General features: G+C 32.7%; 1 protein-coding gene across 1 annotated transcript; it reads left to right on the top strand.

Moving 5' to 3' along the window:
- Window positions 1-13,122: 13,122 nt before the first annotated feature.
- On the top strand, window positions 13,123-14,601 carry LOC142527175 (transcription factor MYB48-like). The gene is made up of 3 exons (XM_075631901.1): window positions 13,123-13,350; window positions 13,523-13,652; window positions 13,797-14,601. Exons 1-3 carry the CDS (start codon window positions 13,209-13,211, stop codon window positions 14,209-14,211), a joined length of 687 nt encoding a protein of 228 aa, XP_075488016.1. The 5' UTR covers window positions 13,123-13,208; the 3' UTR covers window positions 14,212-14,601.
- The last annotated feature ends 4,711 nt before the right edge of the window (window positions 14,602-19,312 follow it).

Here is a 19,312-nt window from a genome sequence, read left to right as displayed (position 1 = left end):
TCAGGATCTAGAATCTTATGTTCCACATATCACTGAAGGACTCAGCAATATAAATTTCGATAATGTAAGTGGGTCGTGGGATCAATATATTAATGTCTAATTGGAACAAAATCATGCTCTATATTGGCGAATACAACATTAGATACGAGGGATCGTTATCCGTATCTGGTCACTAATAATGATATTTTTAGGAGTGATACTGAACCCGATATGTCATATAGCGAGTCTGATGAAGAAGAAGTGAATGATGATGAAGATGTGAATACATATTCAAATCCTGATGAGGGGACATCATCTCGGCAACCAGCTCGTGAGATGTTATAGAAGCAAACTGTACCATTTCTTTCTAAAACTTCTGAAATGTCATCATTTTTCAATAAATTTTTTGGAGAAAAGCCTCCTGATTCTATCGGTGTACCTTCTGGAATGCAAACAGGCTATTATAATCCGTGGAGAGGTGAATTATGCGTAAATATGTTATTTAAAGATATAAACGATCTCATTGCATCTGTGAATGATTATTCTGTTAGAGTTGTCAGGCGTGAGTACCTGTCGTGGATATCATACTTAGTTTGTGGAAATTACATTGCAAAAATCATTTTTCTACGGTCATTTGTCGATGGGGACTACGCGCTTCTTTAAAGGCCAAAACTGGTTATTAGAAAATAACAAAATATGGCGGGCCTCACACATGTATATCTACCAACGTTGACATAGACCATTAGAACTTGAACAGTGATATGATGTCACATATGCTATTGGGAGTTGTTCGTTGTGACTTCTTAGCGCTGCGGCCCTTCTTTTCTTCTTGTGAATTCTTAGCGCTGCGGCGCTAGTCTATCAACCTTTCGATGTCAAAATTGTCCTTAATCATCATCAATCATCCAAAACTAAAAATAAAGAAGGGGCCAAAATGCAACAGATGTATTCGGCTAAGGCGTGGTCACGCCCTACTCGAATACATCTTCTGATGTCAAACAAAACATGTTGTACTTTATCTCGATCTATTAAGTGCAATTCTTGGACTTATCAAAAATCCTAAATTATACATATTGTACTTTATCTCAATCTATTAAAACAACTTGTAGAAATAATAGAATATAAACGACGCAACAATGCAAATATTACAACAATACAAATGATATAGTTCCAATCAAGTATAAGAATTATCATCAAAATTACAATGATACAAATGATTCCCGGTTCCACAACCGGGTGGATTGCATCTTCTCATCCCTCTACTCAATCTAACATCTTCAGGATTTTCCTCATTTGAGTAACCTGGAAAAATGATATGTGAAATAACATTCCTCTCTGGTCACATATCATGGACAATATGCTAAGGATCAACATTAAGCAGATTTGTGAAACTTTGTATGTTTGATCAAAATGAAGTTTGATAATCCCGGTGATCAAACGAATGTAAGTTAGCAATCCCCGAATCACTGAAAAAATCAGGTGGAGTAGGTGAGGGTCCTGGCGTCCTGCAATATTTAAATCAGTTGACAGGACAGTAGTGGCAAACCCTTATAACTCTTACATTCAATAATACCTCATTATTATTCATACGATCTAGAGAATTTTTTATAATTTTTACAGCATGTGTAGGCGAATATGTGTAACTAAATCCAATTTTTCACCTATAATTTAACAAACACAATTACATGTCAAAAAATTGTATGAGATATACATGATATTACGACAATAAATTTTAAATATTACCGTGCACCATATGAAGAAACTAGAATAATAGCATTTGGATCAATGGAAGATACAACTAATGTTAACCTATCTCGGTGAGGGTTAACACATTTAATACTGCTCCATGTCTATGTTTGCTTATAATAATAAAAATAGTTAAACAAAAGTTATAAAAAATGTGTTAAATAATCACAATACATTATTTATACCTGCAGGATATATAAAGGTCCAGCCATTGTAGTCTTTTCTATACTTGTTGCGTTACACAGCTCACAGTATAGAAATGATAACTGCACTACCCCCACTATAAGACTATACATTATCAATATCTCATAACAGTCAGAAAAACATGAGTCTAGCAGACCCTCCTTGATAGTCAGAGAACAATATTCCTCCAATAATCATTAACGCTACATAACGGGTATGTTTCACAACATACAAATGATTGAAACATCTATTCCAACGACTGCTTTACCATCAATTGTTAAACCCCAAATGATTGAAACATCTTGTAACGTGACGGTTGCTTCACCACATGTAAAACGAAATGTGTGTGTCTCGCGTCGCCAACGTTCAACAAGAGCAGTAATTAAATGATTATCAAAAACTTGTGAGTCACATTCTAAAACTCCATAAAAACTCATATATATATATATATATATATATATATATATATATATATATATATATAATAATATTTTGAAAAAAAAAATAATAATAATATCACAAATCAATCCCCTCATGCCTCATGCCTCAACACACGTTATGTATACTAGTGATTTTTATCCAGTAGTCCATTAATAAATATTGGAGCATTCAAAAAAAATAAATATTGAATAGAAATTGATTAAATTTAAAGTGCACTTTATGAAGTATTAAATAAATTTTTTTAAAATTTTTTGATGCTATTAAAATTATGTACCATAAAACTTGAAAATTTATTGTGGGAAATTTTTTCAATTTCAAATTTCAAAAAATCACATTTTTCAAAAAGGGAAAAATAACAAAATACAAAAAAAAAATAAATAGACTTCTGTAGTACTCCTCAATCATCAGAAGTATGATTTGGACTCCCCCCCTAACGAAACTTAATGGGTTGAAATGAAAATTAGGTCCATGAATACTACATATTTTTTTCTCAATTCTTCGCTATCTATAAATTTAATAATTTTTTTAAAAATGAAATCTTTTGTCAAACACTCTTTTAGCACAGTGAAAAAGCCACATACATAGCTACCCTGACTCTATCTCGAGTGGTTCGATTTTTTTTATTTTTATATATTAATTTTGGATAAAAGTTAATATTAGTACATGTGACTCAATTTAAAAAATAAAAAAATTCGAGAGTTTTAAATCTTAGTCTAGATAGATTAATAATCACGTGACTTTGCTATTGTTTTTGTAGGATCGAACGATTGTCGCTTTACCAAAAGATATATCTGATGGTAATAGTTCAACTCAAATATTTCAAACCACATAGTAGTTCAAAAAACATGATTCGATCGCTCTACCCAACAACGATAATTATTCCACGTCAACAATCACTCTCCCAATAATTGCAATCCTTACAATCAATAGGAATCAAACCCGTGACCTCGATTCTGATACCAATTGTTAGAAAGAACGTTTGTTTCTTTACCAAAAGCTACAACCGTTAGTAATGATACAATTCAAATCTTTTATTGCACCTCAACATCTTTTAACATCTCTCCTTACGCTAGGAATTCTGGTTTCAAGCACTCTTTTTTTATATATAAATTCATTTAGTATTTTTACGCAACCGAAGGAGTTTACAAGTTACAATCAAATCAGTAAAGTTAGCTGTATACGGTTGAGTTTATGATAGCATAAGTGTAGTACCATAACGTTGATTTCAAGAGTCCAAAATTAAATTGGATACATGGCGATCTATAAAAATATATGAATCATACATAACCAAATTAAAATCGAATCATTTATTATAATGTAATGATATTGTCTTTGAAGGGAAATATTTATTCCTAATTTTAATTGATATATCTTATTGATTTATTTCCCTAATATTATCTTTTTTTTGTTGATATGATATTTAATATTTAATTATGGTTTTGCCTTTCTAGATAATTATGTTAAAATTTTATTGTGATATGATTTCTTCCTTGAATTCAATTTCCTATTGATAAGATTATGTGGAATATTGGGTTTTACCTTTCTAGATATTATCTTTGTGATAAATATCTTCTAGATATAATATTTATGATAATGATTTACATGATATGGTATTATTGATTTGTTTCTAATAGAATTCTTGTTTACCATATCTTATAGATTTCTTTATGGAAGATAAACTCTAGGAGAGATGAAAGCTATACATAAGAGGTGATCAACGTGAGGTGATAGAGGGCGAATAGAGAGAAGAGTGTAGAGAGAGAGACGAAGAAAAATTCAGAGAGTTTTAGTGGAAGAGATTTTTCGTGGAAGAGTTTTTCGTGGAGATAGTTTTTCGTGAAGATGATTTTCGTGGGAGTTTTTCGTGGGAGATTTTCGTGCTGCTTCTCCTCTCTCGGTTAATATTCACTCTGTGTGCACGTTCAGAAATTCAGAGAAAACCCTTATTCGAGAAACGTGCTGTGAAGAGGGTGATAGAGTGTTGCTGTGAATGTTGAGAACATCTGCGGACAACATCTGGGAAGAAGTTGACCGAATATTGCTTCTCGTGGATCTACTGTTTGGCAACACGTTTTTGCTTTCTTGTTTTAGTTTTATTATGGTTGTTTGTTTTAGAAAGCTTTTGTTTTCTCAACTTGTTGAGGAAATTGATTTTTGTCATAATCACTAATGTTAGGTTTTTGTAAATGATTGAGTTTTCTAGTGATTAATTTTTGCCATAAGGCACCGCACAAGTATTTATACTTGTGCATATTTAATCTCGTCCATCTGTTTATTTAAAGTGAATTTGTGTTACAAAATATAATATTCCGCTGCATGTTGTCCGAGATGTTGTAACATCTGGCACAACATTTAATTCTGATAAAACACGAATTTACTATTTTAAATCATATTCTGATATTCTTATTATTTCGATCATCTGTCGGACAAAATAATCCTAACAAGTGGTATCAGAGCCTACTCTTGATATACTAAGTGCTGATTCTGGTTTTTATTTTGTTTTGACAGAAATATTTAATGGACATGTCACTTGCAAACGGAGCACTTCGACCACCAGCTCCTAAACCTCTTGTCCAACAACAGTTTCGACCAAGGAATGAAGAAAAACGCTGGTTGCAAGTGAATCCTTTAGGTGTTGCCCTAGGTGTTGCCACACCTGGCCGTAACATCTGCAAAAATTCAGTGTGCTTGAAATCCACAACTTCTGGAAATTTGAGTGGAGATGACGAATCAGGAGCTGATGATGAAGAAATCACTCTTGAGAGTGTGCAAAAGCTTTATGAAGAGTTGTTTGAAGATTGGACCAAAAGAAACAAGTTGAACTCAAGTCTCATGAAGGAGAACGTTGAACTAAAAGCCGTAGTTGCCAAACTTGAGGTAATTTTGAGCAAAAAAGATTTGGAACTTGGTAAGACCAAAGAAGAACTTCAAAAGGCAACTGAAAACTTGTCCAAGTTTAATTCAAGCACATCCAAGCTTGAATCCATACTTTTGATGGGAAGAGATGACAAGAAAGGCTTAGGCTTCAAAGACAATGTGTTTGAAATAGGTGAATCTTCCAAGTCTACTGTTTTTGTGAAAGGAAAAGCTGATACATCTCCACAACCACAATCCAAGTCACCAATCAAAAGCTCTCCATAAAAAAGACAACATACTACACATGTCCCTAAGAGAAGAAAACGAAGGTATGTATGTCATTACTGCTTTAAGCCTGGTCATATCAGGTCATACTGTTTTAAACTCAGGGATGACTGCATGAATCGAAAGTCGAGCAGGATGTTGCCCCGAATTTTGTCCAACACTTTCCGCAACACCTCCCACCATCGACATACAGTAAGACAAATTTGGGTCCCAAAGGTAAAAACTCACTGTAAAGTTGTCTATACTTCGTTGAAAACTAATACTGCAGGTCATTGGTACTTTGATAGTGGAAGTTCACGCCACATGACGGGATCACGAAACTATCTCACCGATTATGTTGAGCAAAAATGTAGTAGAGTGACATATGGAGGGGGAGCTAAATGAAAAATTGTTGGAAAGGGTACTTTGAGTGTTGAAGGACTGCCAAAGCTCTACAATGTGCTTCATGTCGAAGGATTAAATTCAAATTTGATAAGCATAAGCCAATTGTGTGATGATAATTTGCATGTAAAGTTTGATAAACATACTTGTGAAGTTTTTGATGAAACTAACTTGTGCATTATGACAGGTACAAGGTCTTCGTACAATTACTACCAAATAGGTGAAGGACTTTCATGCAAACATGCAGAAGTTAGTGAACTCGACCTATGGCATCAAAAACTTGGACATGCTAGTTTCAAAACCCTGAAGAATTTGAGTAAGTACGATGTTGTACGAGGTATGCCTAACCTATCATCTAGTACACCATATGTTTGTGGAGACTGTCAAAAGGGTAAGCAAACTCGCGTGTCACATCACATGTTGCCCTACTTTGGGACAACATGCTGTCTGAAATTGCTACACATGGACCTAATGAGTCCTATGAAAGTGGAAAGCTTTAGAGGCAAGAAGCACTCTTTTGTTTGTGTTGATGACTTTTCAGGATTTTCTTGGATAAGCTTTATTAAGGAGACCTTAATTGTGTACTATGATAATTCTAATGCAATTGACATTTCAAAAATTCCAGTACAACACTCTCGAACAAAACACATTGACATTAGACATCACTTTATTCGATATTTAATAGAAAAAGGATTGATTCGAATTGAATTTGTTGGTACAAATAACCAAATGGCTGACATATTCACAAAAGCATTAGTTTTTGAGAGATTCTCCAACCTTAGGAAATCTCTCAGCATGTGTTCTGCCTAATCATACATAGATGTTGTCTCAGATGTTACAACATCTCGGACAACACCTAACATGCATGTGCATTTCTAGGATTTAGACATACTGCATTTTCATGCATTCTGTGATATGATGTGTTGGAATGATGTTGCTTAATCTTCTGTTACACTTACAATTCCTTATTCTATCTTAATTGACACACTTGGAAATGGTTAACAATCTGATTAAATCACAAAGTAGTTGAAAGATGATCATGTACTCCATGACATTGTCCCATACGAAAAGTGACTTGAAAAGATTGAGTACAAAGGAAAATCAATTATGCATATGCTCTGTATCAGAAGAAAAGATGGGAAAAAGCTACCTAAAAGAGTCCAATGAAGACTGTGTTTTTAGTGTGGGAGCTACCTCTTCTGAGTTTAATACAGAAAGGAAAACATAAGAAGTTGGAAAAAGCTACCAAGAGGAGTCCTAAAGAAGACCGTTCTTCTAGTGTGGGAGCTACCATTTCTATGATCAGAAAATTGATAAGTCTCTAAGTGTGCAGAAAAACCGAAATAAATTTTGAAATTGGACGTGTTGTCAGAAGATGTTGCCAACATTTGCGAAAAACACCTCATTTGTGAACATATCTCATATTTGTTTTCATGTTTCCATTTCTGTTACATTCTGTTATTAGGCATAAATAGGTCATGCATAAACATAACATTGTAAATATTGTTGGTCAAAAGGGTATGCGTATTTCAACAGAGAAAATTCGATGAAAATCCGGTTTTTGCTAGAAATCCAATATTTGTGATTTTTGATAGTTCAGTGGTGTTAAGTCGATGTGGGTTTCAATTCTGGAATTTTTTTTTTTGAAATGATTTTTGACGCAATTATCTCAGTAATTTTGGATAGTGATTACGAGCTAAAGCTGATCTTGTCTCCTATGAGAACTTAGTTTCTGACTATCGTCTGGCTATGGAGGTAGATGTCCATTCTGGACAAAAAGGGGGAGAAGATGCGACTCAAACTCAAGGGACTGTGAATTGAAAGGATCTAATGATACCATCTATCTGATACTTTTGCTTGATTTCTTTTTAATGTTCTGCTTTGTTAACTTCTGCTTCCCTGGTATGTTTTATTGAACTGTTAATGATTTTTACAGATGTTGTCTCAGGTGTTGCCAACACAACGAACCGTACTAACTTGATTTTATTCAGGGGGAGATAAATTCTCATAAAAAGGGGGAGTTAACTGGAGTTTAACTGAGAAATTGAGTTTGATTTGATTTTGTCCAGAAAGACAAAAAGGGGGAGATTGAAGGGAAATATTTATTCCTAATTTTAATTGATATATCTTATTGATTTATTTCCCTAATATTATCTTTTCTTTGTTGATATGATATTTAATATTTAATTATGGTTTTGCCTTTCTAGATAATTATGTTAAGATTTTATTGTGATATTATTTCTTCCTTGAATTCAATTTCCTATTGATAAGATTATGTGGAATATTGGGTTTTACCTTTTTAGATATTATCTTTGTGATAAATATCTTCTAGATATAATATTTATGATAATGATTTACATGATATGGTATTATTGATTTGTTTCTAATAGAATTCTTGCTTACCATATCTTATAGATTTCTTTATGGAAGATAAACTCTAGGAGAGATGAAAGCTATACATAAGAGGTGATCAACGTGAGGTGATAGAGGGCGAATAGAGAGAATAGTGTAGAGAGAGAGACGAAGAAAAATTCAGAGAGTTTTAGTGGAAGAGATTTTTCGTGGAAGAGTTTTTCGTGGAGATAGTTTTTCGTGAAGATGATTTTCGTGGGAGTTTTTCGTGGGAGATTTTCGTGCTGCTTCTCCTCTCTCGGTTAATATTCACTCTGTGTGCACGTTCAGAAATTCAGAGAAAACCCTTATTCGAGAAACGTGCTGTGAAGAGGGTGATAGAGTGTTGCTGTGAATGTTGAGAACATCTGCGGACAACATCTGGGAAGAAGTTGACCGAAGATTGCTTCTCGTGGATCTACTGTTTGGCAACACGTTTTTGCTTTCTTGTTTTAGTTTTATTATGGTTGTTTGTTTTAGAAAGCTTTTGTTTTCTCAACTTGTTGAGGAAATTGATTTTTGTCATAATCACTAATGTTAGGTTTTTGTAAATGATTGAGTTTTCTAGTGATTAATTTTTGCCATAAGGCACCGCACAAGTATTTATACTTGTGCATATTTAATCTCGTCCATCTGTTTATTTAAAGTGAATTTGTGTTACAAAATATAATATTCCGCTGCATGTTGTCCGAGATGTTGTAACATCTGGCACAACATTTAATTCTGATAAAACACGAATTTACTATTTTAAATCACATTCTGATATTTTTATTATTTCGATCATCTGTCGGACAAATAATCCTAACAGTCTTTATGCTAACATCTCATCAGCGTGTTATAAAACTTAACTTAGGTTTTCATTTATTTCACACTAATCAGTTTACGTTAAAATAACACCTTTTAGCAAACTATTTACTTTCAAACATAAAAAAGATAAAATTCACCGAAAGATGATAAATCATTATAATAACAAGATTCAAAGCCTAAGGTAAAATTAGATTAGACCGTGAGTTGTTCTGCATAGCCTGGAGTCCACTAAGACCTGCCTGCATTTGCTTGCCTACCTAAATTACGCTTTGTTGAACCCTCCTTCCTTTCCAAGTCAAAGTCAATCTTTTTCAACGCAACAAAAAAAAAAGACCAACAAATTAAATGGATGAAGATATTGACATGTGTTCGTGTTCGTGTGCGTGTGCGTGTGCGCATATGTTTTTATGTATGTATATGAATATAATGTCCGACCGTCCACTTTTTTGGATGACGAATAACCCACTACCACTATATTTCGAGTGTGCACTAGATATAACCAGATATATCCGTTCTACAAACAACACAAACCATACATCAATTTGTCGATGTTACCGAAACCTGGAAAACAAGCTTGGGACAACAATATCAAGTTATCCATCATGTATTATAAAAAGATGAATTTGTACGTCATTAAATTATACGCGTAAATTATAATTTATGAATATATAATTGCATAATTAATAAATTAAATATTTAATTATTTAAACTGATTAAGAAACTATTTGAGTTTCCTATAGCGTTGTTAATTAATCAAGTGATGGATTTGCAATTTATAGTGGATCACATTATAAATTATAATTTTGAGATTTTCAATTTTCGAGAAAAATATTCAATAAATTTTTAATTTTTTAAAAAATCGAACCATGGAACTTACGTACTACGTAGGTTATCTTTTATACAATGAAAATATAATTTATTACATCATATTCCGAACATTTACATTCAACATTCATCCCAGTTTAATTCGAAACGTAAAATTAATATTCAGTGGTTTTCTAAAATTTGAAATTGTTTTATTTATTAAATAGTAATCTGATAATTCTAAGGAAAATCGCAAACAATATTAAAATGCAACTTTTTACACTAATACAACAAAGCTGGGTAAAAAATATTATCCGCATTATCTGGACTTAATTTATATGTGCAAACTGACATAATTTATTTAATAAAATGAATAATTTTATCGATAACATTTTCATTTAGTTACTAAAAGAATTAAATATAATTTTTTTATCAACCTAAAAAATAATATTTAAAGTTTAATAATGAAATACTAATTATGTCAGTGACGATTATCAAATTGTATGTAAAAAAGGGATGTATTTGCAAAGATGCCACGTGGTCTTCCACATTACAAGTCGATTTAGACATCTGTTTGAACCACTTCAAAAACATATCTTCGTTGTGCAAAGTTTTCTCACACGTTTGGACTCAAAAAGAATTATTCTTCCTCCATCCGTACACAGTCGTATATTTATATAAAAAACAAAATCATATAATATCATTCAATTGATTGTCCGTTCGTTTTTTTACAGGAGATTTGCTGTTACTATTCGTAAGTTTGATAAATTTTTAGACTGAACGCAATAGTCTGCAACTTACTTCAAGCAAATAAACCTCGTCAGACAAACTTGTTGTCATATTTACCCAAAAAATTAGTGTCGAGATGGAATAAAATATGTAACCAATTGGTCACAAGTACACAAATTCTACAAACTTGGACATCCCTCATGGGCTCAGATTGTATGTTGATATACTTCAAATACCAATTAGTCACAAGTACATAAATTCAACATACAATTTGGATATACATATGTGGCAACTATGGAGGAAAAACTCGGATGTACAATTTGAATATATTTCATCTCATCCAACAAGTAAGTGTCACGTCATCAATGAATATGATGAATAGACACAATAGAAGGATAACATATCGAAACTGCACACACATAATCACGTTAAATTAACATAAACCTAATGTGGTTTTGAAACCAATGGATTCATACCGAGATAAGTCATAATTGTAACAATGGTCGTATACATTTTTATCATTGCGATTTTGATTTTGATCTAAATTGTTAAAGTTTAGTTCTCATCAACTATTTTTGTAACTTTATCTTTGATCGACGTGCATGATACTAATGGGACGTGGAGTTGAATCTGACATATGCAATATTACATAAAAATTTTCGATAAAAAAAAAGTTCAAAAAAATTGAAAGATACATTACAAAACTAAATTTTCACAATATACAATAAATTAGAAATTAACAAAGACAAATGCACTAGATAAAAACTACAAACCTCCTTGATACTGCTAAACCCTATTCATGTTAAATTTTAGAATTTGAAATGACATTAATTATTACACCAAAGCAAGTATGTGTCTTAATTTGTGACCATAACTTTGATACGTGATTACCTTAGTGGTAAAAATAACCTCATGATTATTAATTAATTAGTGCATACTTTCTTAAAATCCATCGTAGTGTCACACCTGTCTCCTAATAACCTATTAAGTTTATATTGATATTCTAATATTTAAACAAAAACTATAATAAATTAACTTGAACATATCTCCTTAAGATATAAGCAAATCCAACACCACCTGTTATTCACCAATTGGGTTCGTAGACATTTTCGTGCGTAAAAAATTGCCACACACCTAATTTTTAATTGGAATTTTATGACAGTCCTTCGAGAAATTATGTTTCCTATTGTCTAGATTCTAAAATATTAGGTTGTACGTGGCCCTTTTGTAGCAAGAACGTGTTTCTATTTTCAGAGATATACTCGAGAACTTGTGCAAGTTGAGTGATTTAGTTGTATTTTATTAGTAAATCTCTAAATAAAGTTTTGATTTTTTCTATTTAATTACGTAAATCACCAGAGTTAGCATGAATTTTATTGCATGTCAATGTATATATTGCTCTTGCAAACTAAATAAGAGATTATTCAGTCAGGTGAAGGAGTGAGGTTTTATAATTTTACGTAATAATATGTTTTCAAATGTTAAAAAATAAGAAAAATTTGCATTTTTTGTTAATATATTTGCTTATCGTGATTTTGATATATAGTTATCAAATTAGTTTTAAATCACAATATTTGTTTTTGTGTGTGACAATTTTAGTTCTTTTTTCTAACGCGAAGCTGACATGACATTGATGTATGTAATGTCACGTAAACGTTTCAAGATGAAAAATGACAAAAAAATAAAAGATATATGACTAAGACTAAAATTGATAACATATAAAACCAAAATCGCAAAGAAACATACAAAACCAGCTCTTGAAATTTTCCCAAAAAAATTCAAGATATATGTTTTAATTTACCCTTTAAAATACATTATATATGATACTCACGGGAAATTTAAGGTCCGGTTCCAGCGAGTGTCACTAATCCAGACGCAGGTTTCGAAATTGCCCTAAGCCTGAAATCACGAATAAGACTGTTAGAAGAGGACCGGGAGGGTGTCCCGACTTAGCCCCTCCGACGCTTAAGTCAGAGACTGAGGATATAAGGGAGAACAGCTAAGGGTGCTGCTGAAAACAATATAATGAATATGAATGAATTGGACACTCACACTAGTATTTATAGGAGAATATATGGGCATGTCATAGGCCTTCTACCTTGGCTTGGGATGGGTCGGGGCTCACGATCCCGTGTGGGCTCTATTTGGATGAGCTCATTCCAGGTATCACCGATATATAATCCTAAATTTCAAATTTTAATCTCACACAAATGAGCTCATTCTAAATTTCAAATCATTAACCGTGAGATATTAACTCGATCCCTACAAATATGTACAATATGCACATCAAGCTCGGGTTCCAATTTTAATTAAACTGTGGACTCAATAGTTTATAATTGTTGTATAAATCACTGAGATTTCGGTTTTAAAATTGATACCATACAACTACAATTCTTTAGTTTATAATATATTACTACTAGAAGATATTGGTTACATGATAATGACATCAACTAAGTACAAGATGCAAGAATTTGCAATATAAATATGCAGCAAACACAAGCATATATCTCATCATGTCTGGCAATTTTGAAAAGGAAAAAAACTTGGCTTTTGCATTCTATAATTTATAATAAACATATATAATATTAATTTGGGAGTGATATTTTATGGCACAAAACATGGGATGGGAAGTTGTTGGAGAAGAAGGGTGGAAGAAAGGGCCTTGGACCGCAGAAGAAGATAGATTACTCATGGAGTATGTGAAACTGCATGGTGAAGGTAGATGGAACAATGTCGCGACGCTTGTAGGTAATATGTATACACCGGTTCTCATTCGTATATCGATTTTTATGTGTTGATTAATGGTAACTGTTTTTACGATAAATAATATAACGTTACAAAGTTATATATTCGATTTATATGACGATTATTTTCATGTTGTTCGATCACTAATATGATTCTAGCTGATTTGTTTGGACAGGATTGAAGAGAAATGGGAAAAGTTGTAGATTAAGATGGGTGAATTATTTGAGGCCAGACCTCAAGAGGGGACAAATAACCCCACACGAGGAGACTGTAATTCTTGAGCTCCATGCAAGATGGGGTAACAGGTACTCATTTGGTTACGTATAAATAACTTAATGAAGGGCGATTTATATATATATATATATACACACACACACACACACACACACACACACACTTCCTTTCCTTTTTTTTTTTTGGGGAGTTGATTAATCTGTGAAGATGTATAGGTGGTCAACAATTGCTAGAAGTTTGCCAGGAAGAACAGACAATGAAATAAAAAACTATTGGAGGACACATTTCAAGAAAAAGGGAAAACCGGTCTCCTCCAAAACCCCGACAGAAAAGACGAGCGCGCACATGCTCCGGAGGCAACAGTTTCAACAGCAACGATACCAGCAAGACCAGATAGACATGAATACGATTATGTCGTTCATGTTCAAGGAAATCGACGACGATTCTCCTATTTTCACTCAATCCATGCAAGAAATAGCATATCCTAGTGGAGGAGTAGTGGAAGAGCAAGGATTACTTCATTCAATGATATCTGGCTATGGTTCCATGCCAGAGGCCTCGAATCAAGATATCACAATATGGGATGATGGCTTGTGGAACTTGGATGATAGATATGTTCAATTCTGCTAGTGACTCCCCTTGGCTTTTCCACTACTTTTTACTTCTTTTTTCCCGATTATTGCTCGTTTAAAATCCATCTAATTAAGACGAGCAAATCGATGGTTTTTTTTCCTGAAAAAATATATTTAAACATAAGTTTTATCGTTCAAAATATTGTGAACTTAATTATTATCACTTTGCAAATCTCTAGTTGCTGCTTGCTTTATTGGCAGCACTCGAGAGAACCCAAAAAGGTTCCCAATTGAAGATCATGATCCTTTTTTATTACGAAATTTCCTTTTGTTTTCTTATGTTCCGAATTTCCCTGATAATAACTCGTAGCTTTTTCAGACATGATGATTACGTGTACCCTTTATTTTGCTTTGGGATATAGTAATATAACAAATAATATTATGTTAAGTATTAACTGATTTCCATTATTTGGAAATTATTGATAATTACGTAGATACGTATAAAAATAGATAGTGCCCCATTAAAGAATTAATATTAGAATTTGAATATACAATTATATAATTTTGTCGGTAAGACCGTCTCCAATGGGAGTTATGCAAAACACCATTTTGATGGTGCCATTTTGGTGCAAGAATTTGTCATCCAATGGGAGTTATGTAAAACACCATTTTGATGCAAGAAATTGTCATCCAATGGAGGCTAGCGCAACCCTCCTTCCTCTGCGCCAAATTGGCGCAGGGCATGGCGCATGGGTTGTACTTTTTTTTTCTTATTATAAATTTTGCATTTTTTATTATAAATATTTATATTAGAAAATATAAAGATTATTTAAATAATAATACAATATATATTTTATTATTTTAATAATTAGATATTTAATAATAAAATTAAAGAATAATAATTATTGATTTTTTTAAATATTAATTTATTTATGTTATTTATTAATAATTAAGGAATAATTTGATTTAATGATTTATATATAATATAATTAAATACAAATGCAAAAAATTAATCTAACAACACAATTCATAACTAAATTGAAGCACATAATTGAAATACAAATGCAACTTAAAACACATAGTTCAAATACAATAAATTAATATACATTATTCATAATTAAAAATATATTAAATAAAATATAATAATTAATATATGTAAAATAAAAGGAAAATATTCTTTTTGGTGTAAGATTTGAATTAAATGAGTTGGAGATGGATGTTGTATTTAATGCAGAAATCGCACTATTTTAGTGTAAAATTTGCATCAAAATAGATTTTATTGTTGGAGATGACCTAAGGTCTACGAGAAGTCCGTTCCAAATTCAAAACGGGACAACAGGGAGAAACAAGCAAAATCAAAACCAACACAAACTATAATTCAAGAATTTTGACCTAAAATTAATTCCATTTTTTTCTTAATTTGACGCATCTAAACATCATTCATGCTCGAGTGCATCTAACTTAGAACCCATACAATTCAATTATATTCCTGCTCTACAATGGTATATCCTCCAAAGTCATAGGAGGTAATCCAGTATGTACTTTTCCTCTTCTTTCTCGTGAATAACGATGTTCAACTACGTTTTGGTTTGATTTTAGATAAAAATTCGAACTAAACCATATTTTACAAGTTTACAAAATTTTAAACCAAATCCAACAATGGAATTTTTATAACCAATCCAACTCAAACCATGAATTTCGGTTTGGTCTTTTTGGAGGACTAATTTTAAGTTTCACAGTGAATAACGCGAGAGATGCAATTTGAAAAAATAGTATGACAAAAATTGAGTAAAGATTTTATTTGATCGTGAACTAAAACAATATAAAAATTATATATATTAAAATACTCATGCATGCTACAAAATTTTGAAATTTATATATAAAAAAACTAAACTTTTAGGGTTGTAATTATGTTTATTTGAGCTAAAACACACAATGCATAAATTTTCAATATAATTGGAATGTTACAAAAATTACCAATAATATAATACAAACTAAAAACAAATAAAATCTACCTAAGGAAAATCACAATAAATTAACAAAAAATATACATGATTTTTCATATCATTGCAATCGGTTTGACTTGATTTTTTTTTTTTTTTTTTTTGTAAAACTTGAAAAAAATCAATTTTAATATTTTGGTTGATTTTAAAACCGATTCAAATCATGATTGTCTGAAAACTGATTCAAGCCACATAGTTTGATAAGGTTCGGTTCAGTTTCTGAACACTCCTACCCATGAATAATGAAAATAGCACGATCCTGCTACTTTCATGTATATAAGAAACTATAGTGGCATGAAAGACTTGAGTTTTACCCAATTTAGATATCCGAGGAGATTTGTTGGATGCCATGTCTTTGTAAAGGGATATATTTCACTCGCCACATCCCGCTCCATTTCACCCACTAAACACATGGGTTTTCTCACTTGTGAGACGGAGTAATCTGCAGACTGCCACTATCCATCTGAAAGTAAGATACCAATAGATCAATTCTTAAATTGATCTTGTAAAGATAAAAAATATATATGAACCTATATATTCTAAAAGAATCTCCGGAGAGATACAAGCTTAACTCAAAAGTTCTGTTTTTCCTTTAGTTTCCTCACAAGAGATCATTCCAGTGCAGACAAATACTAAGCAATCCTAACCACTACATAACCACCGTAGTAAAGGTCTCATACCTCAATATGCGTCCTGGATTCTGGATTAAGTTTCCGCTTACCTTTCGTGTTAAAGGAGCTTACAACTTTCCACCAGATCAGATTTCTGTCTCATTGCTTTACAGAATCAGTAGTGTAACTTGCCATGAATTTCCCGCATCAGCAGATTTGAGTTGTCAACGACAATCTTTCTTTCATGCACAATGTAACTGCGTAATTCATGCTTCGGAGCTGGCCTGTATGCTTTTAATTAATTCTACAAAGAGGATTAGTGATTACCGAAGTATCACATCTCTCTTTTGCAGGCTGGACATGCTTCCACCAGATATCAGACAGTGCCATTTTCAAGACATCCCAATATTCCACATTGCGATATAACCTAATTAAACAAACTACTGCCATGAACTGTCCAAACATACATGTCCATCCAATCTCGGTCCGGTATTTCCATTAAATCTTGAGCTTGGGGGATATAATAAAGTGGCACACGTTCCATGGGTAGGCACGGGTCATATCACCACCAAAAAACAGACATTTGATTTCAAGAACCCCATGTGAAGGCAAGCCATAAATATAGCTATCAACAACTCCATCAGGAGAAGCTGCAAGCCAATTATCATCAGGGTTCTTTTTTCCATGGGTCTGGAATTCAGAAAATGATATGGGATTTCCGGTCATTAACTTGTACCTTTTGAGAGCTTCCTCTTCCTTAATATTGCTCCAACATGTAGCTAATTAACAGAAAATGGTTCGATTAACCCAAGCTTCTCTACCCACAACTTGAGTCATCCACGAGGCCAAGAAACCAACAGCCATGCGAAAAGTACTCGCTGTTAGTTATGTTTTCTCAAGTGTTGCCAATTCTTGAACAAAAGCTGAAGCCCGCTGTCCTGAAGGATAGGGTGACTATCTTCAGATAAGATTCCAGGAAACCGACCAGTCTGATTGACACTGTACCTTCTGGTGCTGCAGTAGAATGGAGAAACTACAGCCTTCTTCAAGCTCTTGAAGTGCTTGTTACATGAAAAATATCCACCATGAGAAATAGGAATATGCAACTTCTTCACTGCACAAGATTCATGTTGAAAGGACCATAAACCATGTGTAGCTAAAAAAATTGATGTAACAATGATAATATCAGAGCCAATACTAATGTTCACGCAGTGAGTATTTTAGCTCCACTGATTGCAATATTCAAAGTTTCCATGGTATAGAAGCATATGAGTATTGAATTAAGCTACCATGTACAACTTTTTGCATCTACAAATTTTATTTACATGAACAGGAAATGGAAGTCTCATGACCATAGGACAGGCGAACATGCCTGTTGAAGTCATGCGGCAAAATTTTTCATCAAGTTAGTTAAAATATGTTTAAAAATGAAATATTTGACACTTGATTTGTTCTTAATAAGTCAACAGAGAAAAATAGAAGCCATTTAGGGCGCTAACCTTCTTGAGGATGAATGCCGGAGTCTCCGCATACAATGGCTCATAAAATTTGTGCATACAATGGTTTGTCACTCATGTAGAATCATCTTATTAACTCTTTCAACATAACAGTGAACTATCACACTCACCTAAAAATTGAAAGAGGGTAACCATGAAAAGCAATCAAGCACAGAATAACATACTCACTCAAAAAAATTAAAAAGTTTTAAAGTAAAGGTCAATGAAACAATGGATCACGATGATGATTTCCTATGTCAAGAGAAAATTGTACATCAAATCAGCAGTTCCAATGAAATGGGTGAATATCTCATAAATTTTTAGCATCTTATACAACAAAGAATCAAGTGAGCCAAAATCTTACTCAAATGGGCATCGACATGGAAAACCAAGTAGCTGAGGATAGCTCAATTGTCCAAACAGATGCTGCAAAAAGATTTTTAAAAAAAAGTACTTCCATTGTATGTATAAGACAGTAGATAGAATTAAACGAGAACCAATTAGACACCTGCAGCACATCTAATTGATATTTTATCAGATTCAAAGCCCAATTTAGCGAGTCTTAGATACAATCAGTAAGCCTATTTCCCGGTGTCCCACAATCTTCCGCGCATCTCTTCTTTCAAAGCCTATTTTTCTTAGCATTATCACACCACTTCTTCTACCTTAAACATGCAAGCATATTCAAGTAATCTCGTATAAAATGCACTTGTCACTTCGACATTGAGTAGTAGGAAACGAAATGTCCATAACAGACCAGGGCAATTCAAAACAACAACAATTGCATAGAAGTAGCATTTCTGTCTATTTCACTGAAAAATATTTTTGATTTGGAAGAGACATGTATGTTTTTATTCAAACACGATTATAATTTGACGATGAATTATAACTTATCTCAGATTGAAGTCATAAATTTAGGACGAAATATTAGATTTGAGACACGATTGTAATTTTACTATAATAAGATAAATTGTTGAATTTCTAACAGTTGGCAATTGTGCAACGTTAGAGAATATATGTGGGGTATAAAATTGCCTCCTGGGACCAAA

This window comes from Primulina tabacum, chromosome 15 (genome assembly GCF_025594145.1).
Source record: "Primulina tabacum isolate GXHZ01 chromosome 15, ASM2559414v2, whole genome shotgun sequence".
NCBI classification, from domain to species: domain Eukaryota; kingdom Viridiplantae; phylum Streptophyta; class Magnoliopsida; order Lamiales; family Gesneriaceae; genus Primulina; species Primulina tabacum.
Note: the sequence above shows the minus strand (reverse complement) of the source record. Positions and strands in the feature narration are given on the sequence as shown.

What these genes read in the sequence shown, in the direction of transcription:
- LOC142527175 (XM_075631901.1), top strand. Translation starts at nt 13,209, where the DNA reads ATGGCACAAAACATGGGATGGGAAGTTGTTGGAGAAGAAGGGTGGAAG. An exon ending in CAATGTCGCGACGCTTGTAG is followed by an intron (nt 13,351 to 13,522) that starts GTAATATGTATA and finishes TTGTTTGGACAG; the next exon opens with GATTGAAGAGAAATGGGAAA. An exon ending in CATGCAAGATGGGGTAACAG is followed by an intron (nt 13,653 to 13,796) that starts GTACTCATTTGG and finishes GAAGATGTATAG; the next exon opens with GTGGTCAACAATTGCTAGAA.